At 34.0% G+C, this 18,378-nt stretch overlaps 1 protein-coding gene across 2 annotated transcripts in view; it reads left to right on the top strand.

Annotated features, from left to right (window-relative positions):
* The first annotated feature begins 329 nt into the window (after positions 1 to 329).
* LOC149080565 (protein SERAC1-like) overlaps positions 330 to 18,378 on the top strand; it is a 58,860-nt gene continuing 40,811 nt past the window's right edge. The window contains exons 1-4 of one of the 2 annotated variants that reach the window (XM_089239695.1): positions 330 to 509; positions 13,319 to 13,419; positions 13,794 to 13,900; positions 16,754 to 16,918. In XM_089239695.1, the coding sequence (XP_089095821.1) occupies positions 13,322 to 13,419; positions 13,794 to 13,900; positions 16,754 to 16,918 (370 nt within the window). In that variant the 5' untranslated portion in view covers positions 330 to 509; positions 13,319 to 13,321. The remainder of the gene's footprint in view (positions 510 to 13,318; positions 13,420 to 13,793; positions 13,901 to 16,753; positions 16,919 to 18,378) is intronic. The other variant, XM_089239696.1, reaches the window with a different exon arrangement.

Below are 18,378 nucleotides of genomic sequence, written 5' to 3'. Positions count from 1 at the left end.
TTAGGATCACAATTTCCCTTATCTTTTTTTAGGAAATATGGCCAGATTCATTATTCCATGGGATTTTTCGGTGAAACGGGTCGGACGGTCAAACCATTAAAATCACTGCAAAACGGGACATTTGAAAACGGGATGCATAATTCACATTAAATAACGAATTCAAAATTTAAAAATTTCAAAGGGAGCATTCTTAGAAAACTTGACGAAATGAACACTTTGCGAAACGATAATATAGCCGATTATTATGAAAAAAAATAATTATGTCCCATGAAATATGGGTTGTATAGTCACCCAAATATATTCAAGTTAAGTATCTCCAATGAAATGTGGCATCAACGTAATTGTTGCCGTACTATTGGGCGCTGTTTTCATTTAATGCTGTTTTGCCATCTGTTTCTATTTTTTTCTGTCTTGAACTTTGATATATTTTGTGTACAAACCTAACACAAAGACTCAGAAACTTCAGTTTTACTCGCAATCTATTTTGAAATGTAGACACACTGATCAATGTAAGCTTACAATTCAACATAAGCTTTGCAATAAGTTTGTAAACAAGATTTGTTTTATAAGACGGGATATATGGAACACTAAATATTGTGTGAAGATGCCTATTTTTTTTGAAAGAAAAATTCACCTCTATCGGTAATCGAACTCGGACCCCTCGTATGCCAGGCGAGTGCTCTTACTGCTAAGCTGTAGAGGAGATAGAAACCTTCTTCCTTGGAATTCTATGCTTCTCTAGTGCAGTGGTAAGATTACTCGTCCGGCATACAAGGAGCCCGGGTTCGATTTCCGTTTGAGGTAGAGGTGCATTTTTCTTTCCAAAGAAAATCAATATATTTCTAGAAAAAAAAATAAAAATCAGCATCTTTTTTCATACAACACCCAGTTTTCTGAAAATCTTGCTTTGTTTACAAAGTATGGGGGAAGATAGCCGACGAATACATCATTTTACGTTTACATATACTTGAATATAAACACAGTAAATCAAAATCGGACTGTTCCACAACATAGATTTCTGCATTATAAAACCAATTAATTGTTAGATTATCTTGGTCAATTTTCATTTTCAGTAAGTAAAAGTAGGGTAGACCGGGGCAGGTTTACACACTTTTTAAACTAATTTGTTTTTCTACTTTTAGCCATTACATAAATTTTCTCATTTTTATTATTAATTAATTAGGACTTAAGATATATGGTGCATAATTTTGTGTACCTTAACTTATTCAATTTTTTTAATTAAATTATTTTCTTTACTATGATGTCACCTGTATAAATTTGCCATGACTGGGGCAAGATTACACAAAGCCTTGGGTACATTTACACACCCCAGAAAATGATGAAATATGAGGCTTACTGTGAATAAAATACAACAAATTAATCCCAAGGGAACCTAGTTTATTTAAGAAGTATGCAGTATGGTTACAAACATTAATTATAGCGAATCCTCATTGTTTTAAATTTGCTCTCACAATTTATACAAACAAAAAATTTTGAATTCCCTGTGGTAATACAGTCCTCATGTGTCCACCTCTTATATTGGGTGCATTGTACCCACTGTTCTCTAGGTCCTGAATTTTTGTATGGTCTTAAACAGTAAATGCACACATAGTTTTCATCGTCATGCTCTTCAGCAGAGTCAAATATTTCATTGGTTTTTTTGTTTCTTTTTGTGCTCAACATTTCTTTCCTGAGCTTCGAGGTCGTCCTCTTGTCTTGACACAGTTCCGGAAGACACCACACCAAGTGTTGGTTTCAACTCCATAGCCTCTGCAGTCTTCGTTGTCTCCAAAATATCCATAGGTTCTGACTCTGCCTTCACATCATCTGAAGGTCCAGGCTCCTTGCCCAAGATCTTAGCAGACAATGGTTCAGGTGCCAGTTTCTAAATTTTCTACAGACTTTTCTGGTTGTGCTGACGGAACTGTCAGCGTCACATCTTTTGGTCATGCTGAGAGAACTGTCAGCGTCACATCTTTTGGAACATTGGCGCTGCCTTATGGGGCATTGAATTTTTTACAATAATTAGAAAGTGTCTTGAAATTGAAACCAAAAGCTGCAGCTGCCTTTCTCATAGATGGCCCACTTCTTACATTTTCGACTGCCATCTTCATTCTGTCTGGGTCAATATTTTGACTTTTGTAATTCCGAACCATTGTTAATCTGAAAAAAACTACAATGAATAAAAACTAACAATAGTAGGCCTACAGAATATTATTACGAAGAGGCCGCGTGTAAATCTGCCCCATCGCCATTATCAAAATTAATATTTTGTACAACCATCTCTGCTGCTAATCAAAGCAAAAAAAAAAAAAATGTGATTTGGCATGGATTCAGCCAAATCAATGAGAGTATCACAAGAGACCATTCCAAGCCTGTGATATAGTGGTTTTTAGATTCTCGATAGAAGATAATTGCATCCTACCTGTGTATACTGATCTGCAAAGGATGCAATACAAGTTTTCCATGGGGTTTAAGATCAGGGAAACGAGCCCGCATGAAAGAACATTGATTTTTTCTTGCTTAAACCACTGCTTTGTGTGACCTGACACATGAATTGTCACATTATCTTGTTGGAATATGCAATCTTCGCCACAAAGAACTTCTTTATGTATACTAAGTTGCTCCTGCAAAAGTTCTACATAGCTTTATGAGTTTATTCTTGAGGGTAGAAAAACTACACCACCTTGGGCAGAAAATGCTCCCCAAACCATCACTAAACCACCATCCATTTGATGGCTCAAATGATTGCTGCAATGCAGACCTCAAATCATGCCAATATAAATGGAAACCCATCTGGACCATCAAGATCGAATTTCTTTTCGTTGGAGAACATAACAGAATACCACTGATGATTCCAAGGCATGGTACGTTTTGTAAAGGGTCAAACGATTCTGTTTGTGTTTCAAATTTGATGGAGGTTTTTTTTTCATTTTCATGAATTTGATGTTACTTGTAGAATTTGAAACTTTGGAATTTTGCTGTAAGCACTGCGGTTGTAAGGCAGATTTTATATTTCTGGATGACATTTTGTTCCTTACTGCTAGAGCACAAACATGAGCAGATCATTTGATCGGTTTGTTTTTTTTTACAAAGCCACATATTCCAAGGTCCAAAAAATTTGTGGCGGCACATCGAGAATGTCCAATTTTATTTGCTATATATGTTTTAGAAGCACTGGTGCCATGCAATAGCCAAATTTCAGAAATTTCATTTTGTTCCAGCTTTGTACGCTGTGACATTTTTTCTACTGATGAGGTAGTTGTGAAGAAATATTTTTATTGGACATCCAGTGACGTAAAAAAATTGATTTGCATAAAATAACACAGTGTTATTTACACAATACGGTAGTGTATAACACTACCGTAAAATGGTGCAAATAAAAATTTCTTATTTCTGTCCTGATTTCAAACTGGAATTCACAAAAATTTTAAAATATCAAAAACTATTTCTCGGACGTCCTTTTAATTTCACTCATGATTGTAAAAAGCATGACCAATTCATATAATTAAGTATCAATATTGTGGAAATGTTCTTTCCATTTCATTTTGTGAATATTTGTGGCGTCTTATAATTATGTCGTGCACTGCACATCTAAATTATTTAGTCATCCAAACATAAATTGCAAACAAAGTTTATGAGTTTTGTTGAAGATGAACATATTTCTTAGTGCATAATTTTCAATAATTAGCATTAATTTTTTTTTTCAACATTAAGACATAGAAGTGCAAAAAGTATAAAAAGGGTGACAAGTGATTATACATTAATCAAAATGAGTCTAAATATTCGGGGGAAAAAAATTACAACAAAAGTACATTATGAGTGTCCCCAGGACAGATTGGAGATACTCAGAGGGAACGGATTTAGGAATTCAGCTATAGCAAAAATTGTGACTGCTCCTGACTAAACGACTACAGCTACACGACTATGATGATTACAGTGAAATATTCAAGTAGCAGTCTATAATTATTAGGGCTAGGATTTGTATGCTGTAAAAACTTCTAAAAAATGCTCTATAAAAATGCATTTATGCTCTTAAAAACCGTAAATTTGCTCTTTAAAATGAGAAATATGTCCTAAAATTTTTTCATTCCTATCTCAAATAACATTAGTTTTAGTAAAATAATATGAGAATTAAAAGTGATGGCGATGCTGTCTTAACTATTGGGTTGTTCGAAAGTAATTTGTTTTTTCCAACAGAGGACTTAATTGTATTTTTTCACAGCCAGCTTCACACTTAAGCCGCATAATTATTATAAATTTTGACAGCTGATATAGCAAAGCTTGCTTGTGAAAAAGTTCGATTGATTCTATGCAGTAGTTTTTGGTTGGTGCCCTTTCAAATATGGAAAGTGAAAAGCAGCATTTTCGCATATTTTACTTTTTTTACTATAAAAAAGGTAAAAATGCTGTTCAAGCAAGAAAAAAATTATCGGATGTGTATGGAGGAGATGTATTGACAGAACGCCAGTGCCGAAACTGGTTTGCAAAATTTCGATCCGGCAATTTTGATGTTGAAGATGCACGAAGTTCTGGAAGGAAGTCAAGTTCTGTTGAGAAGCTGACGAAGACACTATAAAGGCATTAATTGATGCAAACCGGTGAATAACAACTCGTGAGATCACAGAGATTAAATTTATCGAACTTGACCGTTCATGATCATTTGAAACGCCTAGGTTTCTCAAAGCTCAACATATGGGTTCCTCATGTTCTTACGGAAAGAAATTTGTGCCGTCGCATTAAAGCTTGTGATTTGCTTCTCAAATGTCAAGAAAATTATCCATTTTCGAAGCGCATCATCACTATGGACGAGAAATGAGTTGTCTACAAAAATGTTAAACGCAAGAGATCATGGAGTAAAAAAAGAAAAAGTAAAAAAGTTTTTTTTTACCTTCTACCGGGCAACACAACGATCAATTCTGAAGTGTACTGTCATCAGCTGGACAAATTAAATGATTCACTTAAACAGAAAAGGCCAGAATTGATCAATAGAAAAGGTGTAGTGTTCCACCAAGATAATGTGAGACCTCATACAAGTTTGGTAACTCGCCAAAAGCTTTTACAGCTGGGATGGGATATACTGCCACACCCACCATATTCTCAAGATCTGGCACCTTCTGATTATTATTTGTTCCGGTCTCTACAAAATTTTTTAGACTGTAAAACCTTTACTTCAAATGAGGAGGTCAAAAATCACCTGGATCAGTTTTTTGCCAGCAAACAACAAAAATTTTATGAGCGTGGAATCGTGCTACTGCCAGAAAGATGGCAAAAGGTATTGGATCAGAAGGGACAATATATAATTCAATAAAATATTTATTCACTATAAGAAAATTGTCTTTCATTTTCATAAAAAAAATTACTTTCCTAACAATCCAATATTTTGAACCATTACTTATTTGTATGCAAAAAAATTCTTCGTTTTACTAACTAATCTCATTGAGCCAAAATTTCCCTTTTGAGTAAGTTTTTCCCCCCCACAAATTCAAAATTAATGTGCTACCATCTCTAGGTGTGAAAATACCTAGCCAAGTTCTGTATTTAGCATTGCATAAAATTAAAAAAATAATAAATGTTTAAATAATTATTTTTATTTGATAAAAGCTCTCAAAATTTCTCACAAACTCTGAAAAATCCTCCCCTCGCCCCATTTACCAATTTTATTTTTCCAACGAGTTACCATCACCAAAACTGATTCAGATGATTCATCTTTAAAGCCACAAACCAGTGTCATTGAAGGGCAAGTATTTTTATGCTCTAAATATTTAATACAATTGCTGATTGGTTGAAAGACCTGAATTTCAGGATGTTTAACCAATAAGCAACGACGTTTCATTTTTAGTGCATAAAAATCCTAGCCCTAAGAGCTGTTGTCAGAGGTGGGAATTGAGAGAACCAGTCCGAAGTGGAATTGGAAATAGTGAGGGAAAAACTTTACTTTTCATCGAATATTATGAAATATGCAAAATATACCTTAAAATTGTGAAAATATACTCTATCACGTAAAAATAGCAAAATATGCAAAAAAATATGCAGACATAGAAATCTGAGCCCTAATAATTATCAATCGCTAACTGCTGAAAAACTTACCGTAAGGCATAAATATAACTGTTCGAAGCTGATTTCTCGCACTGTAATAAGTTATAACAAAAACTATTTTCGAAAAATTAAAGCATTTATAAATGAAGAGAGAGAAGCAAAAAGCAACTGTGACACTACAAATAGTCTACTGAATGGTTCTGAAGAGTTCCTGGCACTTGGCACTTTCACAAGATAGCAGCTCTGTACATGCAAATTAGAGAGGGGAATGAATTTACGGCAAGGGATGGATTTTAGGCACTGTTCCCTTATTTGAATCTCGAAAAAAAAAAAGTAAATAACTTCATCTTTTTCTGTCTGTAATATGCATTGTTGTGATGTATGTTTGAGCATAAAATTATATCGGTATTTTTTTCCCTTCTCATTGATTTGGTCACACAAATTGTGATGCCAATTTATTTGCTTCTTGCACTAATCAAACTTTAATTAATGTTTTGGAAATCACAAATTGGAAGGCCTATTAATTAAACTCTTTCACTGCCGTGGCTCAACTATGTTTTTTTTTTTTGTTGTAAAACTAGCTTAATGAGAATTTTGATGTTATGCATTGTATTATATTTGATTTTTTAAATGATAAAATTATAATAATTTGACTAATAGATGAGAGGTTATGTGGCAACACTTTGTGCGACATACGACGTCAGCCACCAAGAGTATATAGTCAGCCAAAAGCTGTTTAATGCTCACTCGCTTGCCTTTTTTCCTGATCAGGTTTTTAGTTCATGTGCATGCAAGTTTCAGAATTTAATCATCTTACAGTTCTTAATAAATATTTTAAGTCAATGCATCGCTGGGATTTTTATTCAATTGTGCTGAATTAGAAAAACTAAATTCCAGGCAGCTTGTGGCTGCTTAATTTAGTCTAATCTGACTCCAGATCAGAAGGTTGGGTGTTCGAATCACGTCCGGGCCACCAAATTAAGCAGCCACGAGCTGCTTGGAATTTAGTTTCTTAAATTCAGAACAAAGGAATAGAAATCCCAGCATTGCATTAACCTAAAATATTTATTTAGAATTGTAACATGATTAAATTCTGAAAATTGTGACATGTCACTTGCATGCGTGTAAACTAAAAATCTGATCAAGAAAAAGGCAAGAGAGTGAGCATTACACAGCTTTTTATACTTTTGGTGGCTGATATCATACGTCACACAAAGTGTTGCCACAGTTATACTCAGTACTGGACAAATTGCATATAAATCTAGGCACCAGAACAATTTTTTTATCCAAAGAGAAAGGCCAAAATAATGCTTCTTTTGATTTTTTCAGGGCATAGTGACCCTCTTTCATGTCGGCAGATGTGCTGTTATAAAATTCAAATATTTTGTGCTACTCTCAGTCTCCAATTTAGTAACTACGCAATGAAAACTTTAGGTGCCAATAAAAATTTTATGGCGACTTTGCACCATTTGTCCAGCCCTGGTTATACTGAACTCTCACATTAATGAAATAATGTGCGATTATGTGTACATTAATTAAATACAGTGAAACCTTGCTACAATGATAATCTATATTACAATAAATCCCTCTACAACAATATTTTTCCAAATCTTGTTTGAAGTTACTTATGGTCTAATGTTAAATTCCTCTCAATACAACGATATCCTTGAAAACGATAAACCCCTTAAAATGATATATTTTTAAAAACTGCTACAACAATATTTTTTAATTTGCTTAAAATCAATTTGATTTTAACAACTTTGTCACTTGTTTTCATTCTTCTGAATGCAAAGAATGAATTTCTTTATTACATCAATATTTTTCACTATAGGATCACAGAAAGTGCTAAGGAAGTAATTTATATTTCTACTTTCTGTGCATGACACTACAGTGCAATGTGGTAAATAACTTTACAAGACAATGCATTTAACAGAATTTTAATAATCAACTAATTAATTACAATTTGCGGCAAATAAATACACAAAAGCACATTTTCTACTGGTGCTAACAATGCCAATTTAGAAAAGATTATAACAGCATAAATTTGAGGATATGTGATAATGTTGCCTCTTGTGATATAACAATAATTCCTCTACAACAATATTTTTTCTTGAAACAAAAAAAGGCTTTCATGGCCATCATGTAAATTAAATTTGAAAGTTTTCAGGATTTTTGGGCGACGTGATATGAAGTTTTTGTCTTTCGACATTTCGTTCATACGGGTGGCGAACATTTTCAAGACATATGCAACGGCAGACAAAAGGTTGCTACTTACGACACCTCCCTGCTTGAGTCGCACTGTTTCAGCAGAATTGGTCCATATTTCCCCATTGGCTGAAGTTGTTTCTAAGGGCTCTGGGTAATGCTTGGGTTTCAATCTCATCATTTCTAAGACTGGAAACCAAGCACTGTTGATCTTCATCCACTCTTCCTTTCTGTTGAAGCAGTTCTTGTGCTTTTGAATCTCAATTGCTTCTCTAAAAATGCGTAGAAAGTATCTTATGTCATTCTATAGCACTTGGGTGTTCACGAAGAGAATTTTGTGATCCTTGGTCAGGGCATGCTCCACTACGGCTGACTTGTCAACCTGACCCAGGCTACAATTTCGTGTGTGCTCGATTAATCTAGCCATCATCAATCTTTTTGTTTGTGTAGTACTTATATATATTTCTCTACAACTACATGGAATACGATAAACCCCAGCTGTTTTCAGTCCATCCTGTTGATCTTTGGCCGACCTGAGATACTCACCTAGCTTTTTGGTTGGCTTACAGATGGTCTTGATGCCAAATTTTCTCAGCTGTTGTTCGATTCTGTCCGTAACACGAGGAATGTAAGGCAGAAGCACTTTTTTGGTCGCGGCTTCTTCTACTTTCCATGAGCCGTTCTTTGGATGTATGGCTCTCATTACATCCCCTGTAGAGCATCCATTGGCCTGGAAGGTCCTAATCAGATGTAATTTTTCTTCAAAATTTTCTGGCTCACAGATTCTTGCTCTTTCTACCAGAGCTTTTTAGCAGAACACCTAGGGATAGAGTTGGATCTCCTAGAAAAACCACATTATCTCTCTAAGCACCTTAGCTAGAATTTCTAACTTGCACATAAGTCATTGTCAGAAATTAAGAAAAGATGAAAAGTAACTCAGAGATTCTAAGCCCTAAAACAACCAAGGTCAGACAATAGGGTTATAGAAACTGGAAGAGTTATTTGAAGATGGTAAAATAAAGAAAAAAAAGCTATAATAGACCCAAAGCTTCTCAAATGAAGAGAATGAGGTGAGAGGAAATGACAGCAATCTATATTGTGTGATTTTTGTTCTGTAACGAGAATTGTCTGTTAATAGATAGTAAAATACATTGAATCCTGTTGATGTAGTTAAGAAAGTGTCCATTAATGGGAGGTGTCTGCTTGCAGGGGGTATCCATTATGGGAGGTTCCACTGTATACATTGCCCCCCACTATCTTTGATCCGGGTCTGCAGGCTGAGAAAAGGTGAGATCTTTGATAGAATAAGAGCCTCTCCATAGTGAATTTATATTGTAAAAATAACAAAAGTAATGAGATTTGTCTCTGGCTCCTGGATTGAAGCCCTGTTACCCTTACCCTTGGGGGGAGGGGGCATGACTATATACTGTATCAGCGAAAGCGAATACCCTCAACAATGTTCAGTTTATATTTACTCATGTAACTTTATCAGTAGTTTCCAATCAGCACTTACTCGAGGACCCTTTGGTCAAACAATGAGGGAAACAAAGGCCTTGTCTATTCATCTCCAGCTCTCTTGCTATAGTTCAATTCTTTTCTGATTTGTTCTGAAATCACTAAAATAACCAACGAATGAGGCAAATAAAAGAAAAAAAATCATAAAATTTTTAACGCGTTTTGACACAATGGATGCCGTCTTGAGAGGATAAATATGACCATTATCATGCCGACCAGGGGATCCCACTTGAGTTGGTCACCAAATCTCAACTCCTGGTTGCTCAGTGAAAAAAATATATCTGTGCAAGTCAGTCATTGAGGTCAGAATCTCTGACTCGAATTGCTTAATATTTTTTCAAGTTAAGATTTGCTAACTCATCTAAGTAGAATCCCCAGTCAGCATGATAGTGGTCATATTTATCATCTGAAGACTGCACCAATTGTGCGTCAAATCGTATAAAATTTTGTTTTTTTTTCTCTTATTTACCTCATTCGTTGGTTCTTTTTTTTTTGTGATTAAAGCAGGCAAAGGATTATTTAAGGTTTAATGTTCTGAAATACACTCCATTCAAGGGTGGCTCTATAGGTCTGTGCGACCGCAAAGGATGTCATGATAAGAGGGATGCCAAATCCAAGGTAAGGGGGAAAAAATGTTTTGTCTGTGTAAAATTCAAATTACAAACTGCACCAAATATGCATCGGATTGAATGATTTGTATGAAAAACTGTAATTTTTGATGCATTTCATCTAGCTGGAAACACAGTCGCGAGTTTCTGTGGTTGTTTTACTAATGTAATTTATTCGCCAGAGAGGTGCTATAAAAAAATGTTTTGAGCTGGTGAAAATTCAGCCTTGAGTCGCCATTGACCCTACGGATTTATTTAACTAAAAATAAACATAATGCACAATGCCTGCTTAGGTTTTCCAACATCCAGCAGGCCCTTCCTTAAAAAAGTCTCCTACTAAAAACAGGTAGATCCGATGAACATGAAAATTATTTCACTTGATATTCAATTGATTCACACACCTGCCACTTTCACTTCAAATTTGGAACATGAATAGTTGTACTTCAAACAATTTACATACCTCCGATATTCCAAAATACAGTATGTTAGGCACACATGCAAGATTATTCAGCACACACCAATTCGTCTGAAATTCCTAAACAATAGTTTCAAAACTTTTTAGGTTCACAGCATCCTTTGCACGAGCCTCTGCAATCTAGTACTGTGTGATATCTGCTCATGATAACAGTGTAAAATGATAAAAGCCATGGATGGAATTATGAAAATTTTTCTAAACTTTCATTTCTTAGAAGATTAATTATTTTTATTTTCTACTAATTTTTAAAATTTTAATCTGTTTTTTCAGTCTATTCATTGGGCAGTTTACCAGTTGTGGCCTTGTATTTTTATAAGTATACAGTCTATACTAAAATTTTATTACAAATTTTAAACTTGATTAAAAAATAAAAATAATTAAATCAATTAAAAAGAATTAATGTTGTTAATTTGAATAAAAACAAACTGTGAAAACGTAGAATAAATTTAATTTGATTCTTTTATGAAATTTAAAGCACTTTCAATGAATGCACAATTTTAAATTTGCGCATAAACAGGAACGGAAAAAGGTGCCTTTTGCGATTCCTCTCCTCCATTGACAAAAAATTGACTATTGCTAGTGGCTAGCTAGATCTGTGGTTGTGAAGTGCAAAATTCATTTTTCTGCTATCCATGTATTTTGTTTGCTCCCTACAATTGATAATTGGCTTGTGAAAGGTGTGGATGACACCAAATATCTGACAGACAAAAAATTAAACATGAAGTTTCAGTGCAGCATATGAACAGTGTTGCCAATATTACATTGCTAGGAAAACAAAATATTGTGCCCTAAATTGTTTCAGTGTTCAAGGGAAATGTTAAAAATATAACATTCGGGTGACTAAAAATAGGTATGTTTCAGAGACAGCACCAGACCCTCCCACTTCACCATAGTGTACACCCACACCACCCTATCTTTATGCCTGTCTTGCTGCCTGTGATTACAGATGTAATGTTCTGGTTCTGTAATAGTTTGTGGTATACCTTGTCCATTAAGTGATCCTATAAATGAAATAAGATATATGGATGCAATTGGCCAGATTGATCAGATACTATATCCAAGGATGTTCAGAGTTATGGCAAGTTTGATACCTGTTCAGTCCTTGCAGAATCTTTCCCAAAACTGAGGTGAACCAAAAAGCAGCACCAAGATGATGACTGTAAAACACATTGCTATCACAGCAAGTCTTCTCACTGAGTGAGAGCACCAACCTTCCAGTGAGAGACATGGAAAGTAAATCTGTTTGCAATCAGCCACAAACTGTAGGTCCTGGTCTACTTTACCTTGTGTAGAAAATGGCAGTAATATAAGAAAAAACAATCAAATAAAAAAATAGAAGAAAATCACATGGATTCAAATCTAGTGTATATCTCTACAGGTACTACTACACTGTACTTGCACCTTGTAAACATTCCTCTAGGAGAGATATAGATGGCTTTTTTCTCAGCCAGGGATATCAAGGAAAACAGTCTTTCCGAGCTCGCCTCAGCATAGTGTCCGGAAAATGACTGTTTCCTTGATATCCCTGGCTGAGAAAAAAGCCATCTATATCTCTCTAAACCATCCCACCCGAGGACCATTTCCTGAAGTTAAGAGAGGCTACTAATGCCTCTACTTCAGCGACTCACGACACAGTGCGTGAAATTAGGAAGGCAGATTCATGTGTCTCCAGTGGTGTAGATGGTAGCATGCTTGCCCGGTATGCAAGAGGGCCTGGGTTCGAGTCCCGGCGGAGACGTGATGACTTTTCTTTCCGAGCTCGCCTCAGCATAGTGTCCGGAAAATAACTGTTTCCTTGATTCCTCTAGGAATTTTTCACAAATTAGTGCATGCTGTAAAATATTATGTATGTATATGCAGAAATGCCTGTCTTTTCAGAAATTTATATTTTGCCTTTAGATTTCCTAATTCACTCATAAATTATGAATTGTTTATTTGAAAAATTCCATTGGCAATTTTTGATTAAATCCAATGTTGAGAATGAATGTGATTTTCAATAGATACTATAAGATTTTTTCTTTGACCTCCAGTTAATATAATGACTTGTTCAGTTTCTAAAGAAATTTGTTTTGTTATTAGTATTTTTTGTAATTTTTGGGGAATTTCTCTTAGTTTTTTAAGGCATTTTTTAAAAACTTTTAGGGTATTTTTGTTTGTTGAGTTTTTAGGCCATTTTTCATGGACATTTTTTAGGAGTTTTTGGGTCAACAGTATCTGGGCCTTGGTGATAAGAATCTTTAACATTAGCTCATTGATAGTGTGGTGTAAATCAGTAGCAAGTTTTGTCTTATAAATGACACTCAGTATATAGGACTTTCATTATTTATAGCTTATCTTATATATAAGAAAACTCTATCTCTTAAAATCTGTTTACCTATTTGTTCAACTAGTATTAACTTTTTTCAGTGTATGTAATCAGTATTTTCATTATTAAAAACATATTTCTATAAATTTCATGGTTTTCTCTAAAATATAGGTTATGAGTTTGCTATCAAAGCTTAAACCTTTGGAAAAAAATATTTTTGTTAAAGTCATAAAAGACCAAAGAAAAGTTGTTATTCTCTCCATTTTAGTTGGGTGAGTATCTTGATGATTAAGAGTTTTACTTTTAATTATATATTCATTATTCTTTCAATAGTTAATACACTATATTATATTTTTTTTCTAATCATTGATGAATACTGTGATATAATTTTTTCTAAGTGAAGTTTATTCACTGTTTTATTCTTAGTGTATCATATGTCCCATATTTTATTGAACAGAATGGTATTAATAAATTATTTAGTTGTCTCATGTTTTCAGTAAAAATGTTAATTTTTTTAATAACTGAAATTAATATTTTTCTATCATAAACTCATTATTGTAACAAATTTTACATCAATAAAATAAACAGTTCAGAAAAAATATAATCACTCTTTCATATTTAATTTATAAATTGATATCTTTTATAGTAGCTCTGGTGGTGCTTATTTTGCTTACAAGAATTTTACCCTCAAAGATGAAATATTTTGTAGTGAGGAAAAATCTACATATATTTATTTGTCACCTGAGAAACAAGGTTTGAATGCTTCTACTTTTTTTTTCTAAATATACTGGTATAGTATCTGGTAATCCATTTCATTTACAGTTTAACTCAATACAAGAATCAAAAAGTTTAATATTTTCTGTTATTAGCTGTCACTTGTAAAATCTGTGAAAAAAAAATTGCAGTAACATATTATATAACTAGTCATTTTAAACTTTGGATGAATGCAAGACAAAACATAGAGTAAGTGGAAAGAATAAATATGCATTTACACTTATTCATTTCTTATCAGATTTTCTGTTGACAATGAAACATGACCAATGGCAGGAAAATGTATCTAAAATAATCTAAATAGTGAGAATCATCATTTCTTCCTACAAAAAAAAAAAGAAAAAAAATCCCTTCCATACCTTAAAATTTCATTATTGATGAATGAAGTTTTTGCATATAGATAATATACCTCTGTGGACTATGCAATCACATTTTCTCTCAAAGTAGTAAAATTTTCATTTGCGGTAGATTATACCCAGATAATTATGGTACATAGAGTCACATGATTAAGTTTACTTTAATCACAGTTTGGCCCCCCAAAATGCCTATTCAGTGTCCACTTTCCCACTTGAAAAAATTTGAAAATTTTCTGGCTATCTCCTTGCATCTCCAAAGGTTTCAGCAGTTGATATTTATTCCAACCTTGAACAAAGATAGTTTAGAGTGCTCAAACTATATATTGTGTTTTAGCAAGGAGCACAAAAGCTTGTTTATACTGTATTAAACACACTTATTAACCCTTTGAGCGGCAATTAGAAATCACTAAATTCAAAATGCCATATCTTTTATTAATGAAGTAGACTTTCTTCCGATTTTCAGCAGGTGCAAACTAAGGGGTATAAGCAAAAGTTTTCCATTGAAAAATCAACTTTAAAAAATATCTGGACTATAATTATATAACAAATGAAATATACATCTATATCTCAGAACCATACTATCGTATGCCAATTTTTGTCAATTCTGAGATATGCAAAGGTTTTCAACAGCTGGCTGATGCGAAGATATATTTTTGGAAAGAGAAAATTCAACTGACCCTGTGGGGAATTGAACCCATGTCCTTTCACTTTCCGGGTGAATGCCCTAGACCACTAGACTACAGAGGCAACAAATATCTCAGTCTTTCCTTGGAGCTCGTGTGCACTGAAAGGGATCGTTTATGGATGGTCGAACACAATTCAGGCCAAAGCTCACAATTGTTGATGAAGCCACCAGATGGCGACTTATCCGAGTGGACTCGGTTCCCCACAGGGGCAATTGAATTTTCTCTTTCCAAAAATATCTTCGCATCAGCCAGCTGTTGAAAACCTGTGTATGGATAGCAGAGAGTGACGTCATCCACGAATTCTAAGATATACTGTATTCTTGTAGTTCTCATTCTGGAGTTTAGGGCCATAGTAGTGTATTTTAGCAAAAATAATTTTAATTAAAATTTGATAATATACATGATATTTTTTGAGAAATTAACAAAATAATTGGATAAATTATCTTTTTATCTTCATACTGTAAAATCACTGAAATGGACATAGGATAGTATGGTTCTAAGGACAGTAGACCCTCGCTAATCCGGCATATATCAGATCAAAATGTGCCAGATTATCAAAGTCGCTGGATTACTGGAAGTCAACCAAAAAAACCCCATTTAAATAATACAGTTGAAGCTCATTATAATGATTCCATGTTATGTTTCCAGCCGCTGTGGTGGTCGAGTGGTTATAGTGCCGGACTCGTGATGCGAGGATCCGGGTTCGAACCCCACAGTGGTGGTCGGCTGAAGTTGGTTTTCTGTGGTTCCCAACTTCAAGGCGCAAATGCGAGCCGATCTCCCCGTTAAAAAGTCTCGCCACAGAGAGCAACAGTCCTACAACGGTAAATCATTCAACCATAACACTTCACTCATAGTTAGTAAAACTGGGGGCAGATGACAGCACTACACATAACAAGCATTGCACAGAAACAAACTATACGTCAGGTTGCACTACACGTACACGCACATTCCCGCATTTACCGATTCGTTGGGGGGTTCCGCGGGGGGGGGGTGCATGTGTGGGGTAGCAGTAGTAGGTAGGGGCTCGGGGATCCATGATGTTCTTAAGTCAGCCACCTCGTTGGGCAATTTGCCTGTTGTGGCGTTGTATTTGTATTTGTATTTGTATTCCATTACAATGACCGATAGGATAAGCCCGAAATACTTTCATATAACAAATAACCAATATGTTTTTCCATTCGATGTACTGACTCTCCAATAGACTGCATAAATTTCTGCTCACAGACATACAGTGACATGTTTTCCTCTTCTATGCTTGAAGAAAACCCGCCTAAAAAATGTGAATTACTGGATGGGCCAGATTATTGAGAGTCTATTGAATTTTATATATATACACACACACACAGGGCATTTCTTTTACATGAGCCAAATTTTAAGAGGTGATAGAACACACCACTGCAGTCATTTTTTGCCACAGGATGCATGGTTGAAAGTGAAATCTAAAATACAAGAATTTTGTCTTGTCTTAGGGTGTCCCGTATTTATCATAATTTATTCAAGTAGCAGCATATTCTTCTCATTATACAGTATGAAAGCAAGCAGCGAGCTCATAATTTTATCACTGAATATAGGAGTAATTGTACCAGAATTGTGCAATAAATTTGCTCAGTTTCTGTCTGTAAACTTTCAAAACACAATATATTGCAAAGATGTTTTATTGAACAAGTTTGTTTTGATATTGAAATTTACTACTAAACAAAAGTGAGGTCGAATTTCATTACTAAAATCTAGTTTCACAATTTCAAACCCTATTTTCAATTAAACTGGTTTTAAATAAATGATTATTTCAGCTACTCCTCCCATTGGATTATCTAATAATGCTGGGATGTCATCAATTACTGAATATGCACTAAAAGGAATGATTAGTCACAAACTTCTTAAATTGACAAGATCTGAAAACCAAAAAGTCAAAGATAAAGCTATTAGTGATCTAGCATGTACACTTCATCTTGAAGGTATCCAAGTTCTTTTACCTTTTATTTGAGAGTTGATTTAATAATACAGTATCTGCTATTGCCTTGAGTAACCACACACACATACATGCACTCACAGGGTGTTTCATGAAGAGCATCTAGAAGAAATAAAAATTCTACAGGTAATTCTGAAACTAAAATAAGATATGAAATGTGATAAGCAAGATAAGAGAAATTCAGCTGTGATAAATTTAGCCCAGGAAATTCATAATTGAGGATTATGAATATTTATATGACCTTTAAATAGAAAAAATCTTAAATTAGTAGGAAAATTTTGCGTCTTTCTTTATTATAGTGAAATGAATTTACCTTGTATCCAGTGCTGTCTTAATGCATGGGCCCAACCATTTACGGTCCAGGAACCTCAAACAAAGAAGGAGCCTCAACAAATGAGATCCGGTTCAAATTTTCGAGAATTTACCAGGTAGGGCCTTTTAAAAAATCATTTGGCCTGGGAGCCCATGATGGTCTTGAGACAGCCCTGCCTGTATCATCTTAATAAAAAATTATTGAGATGTCTGTGACTGAATTTCTTGATTTTATATTTGGAGATAGTCATATAAAAAAGGGAAAAAATCAAGAATTTTGATAATCAATATCTCAGGAAGTTCCTATCTAAAGGATGTGTAAATTCTTTCAAGTATATAAAGAAAGATGCAAATTTAAACACTTCACAGTTTTTTTTCTATTTCAGGGCCTATATAAAAATTTTAATTTTTACTCTTCATTCAATTATAATTTTTAAAAAAATCAAAAAATCACATCTCAGTTTATCTCTTCTTGTTAGTCATTTTTTCATATTTTCAATTTTAAAACCAATCATAGAATTTTCATTTTTTTCCAATACTCTTTATGAAACATCTTGTATATGTGTGTTCATTGGGAAGCTGTACTTGTAAGGTGATGATACTTGTTGACCTATGTTGTTTAAATATTTAATATATATGTTATGATGCAGGTGATTATGCATGATCACTGTTTATCTTGGTAAATTTGATAAATTTTACTTCATTCATCTCTTTTTACCAGTGAGTATGCATAATTTCCAAATAAAATTGGCAAGTTTGATAAATATGAAAAAAATATATCCTTTTTACCGGGTATTAAAATATTTTTCAGAAAATTCTTGTAAAATGATCAAAACCAATACTGAATACAAGGCTCCCACTTATCCTACTTTTCCTACTTTTTGGTAAAATGTCCTACTTTCTAGTTTTTGTCCTACTTTTTTACCAAAACCTATCAACAAAATTCATATAATTGATTTTAATTCAGGAGGGAATCATCGATATAATGCCAAATAATACAAATGTAGTAGATTGCAATTAATGATTCTGCCAAAGCAGAAATAGTATTGTTTTTAAAGTTATTTGGGGGGGGGGAGTGTATGTGGATCATTTGGTTTATTAGGTTTTATTAATTTGCCATTTGCTTAGTTTGAG

The sequence above is a fragment of the Pholcus phalangioides genome, unplaced genomic scaffold, assembly GCF_987345545.1.
Source record: "Pholcus phalangioides strain wild (caught in Gottingen) unplaced genomic scaffold, Ppha-v1.0 ptg000011l_1, whole genome shotgun sequence".
NCBI classification, from domain to species: Eukaryota; Metazoa; Arthropoda; class Arachnida; order Araneae; family Pholcidae; genus Pholcus; species Pholcus phalangioides.
Note: the sequence above shows the minus strand (reverse complement) of the source record. Positions and strands in the feature narration are given on the sequence as shown.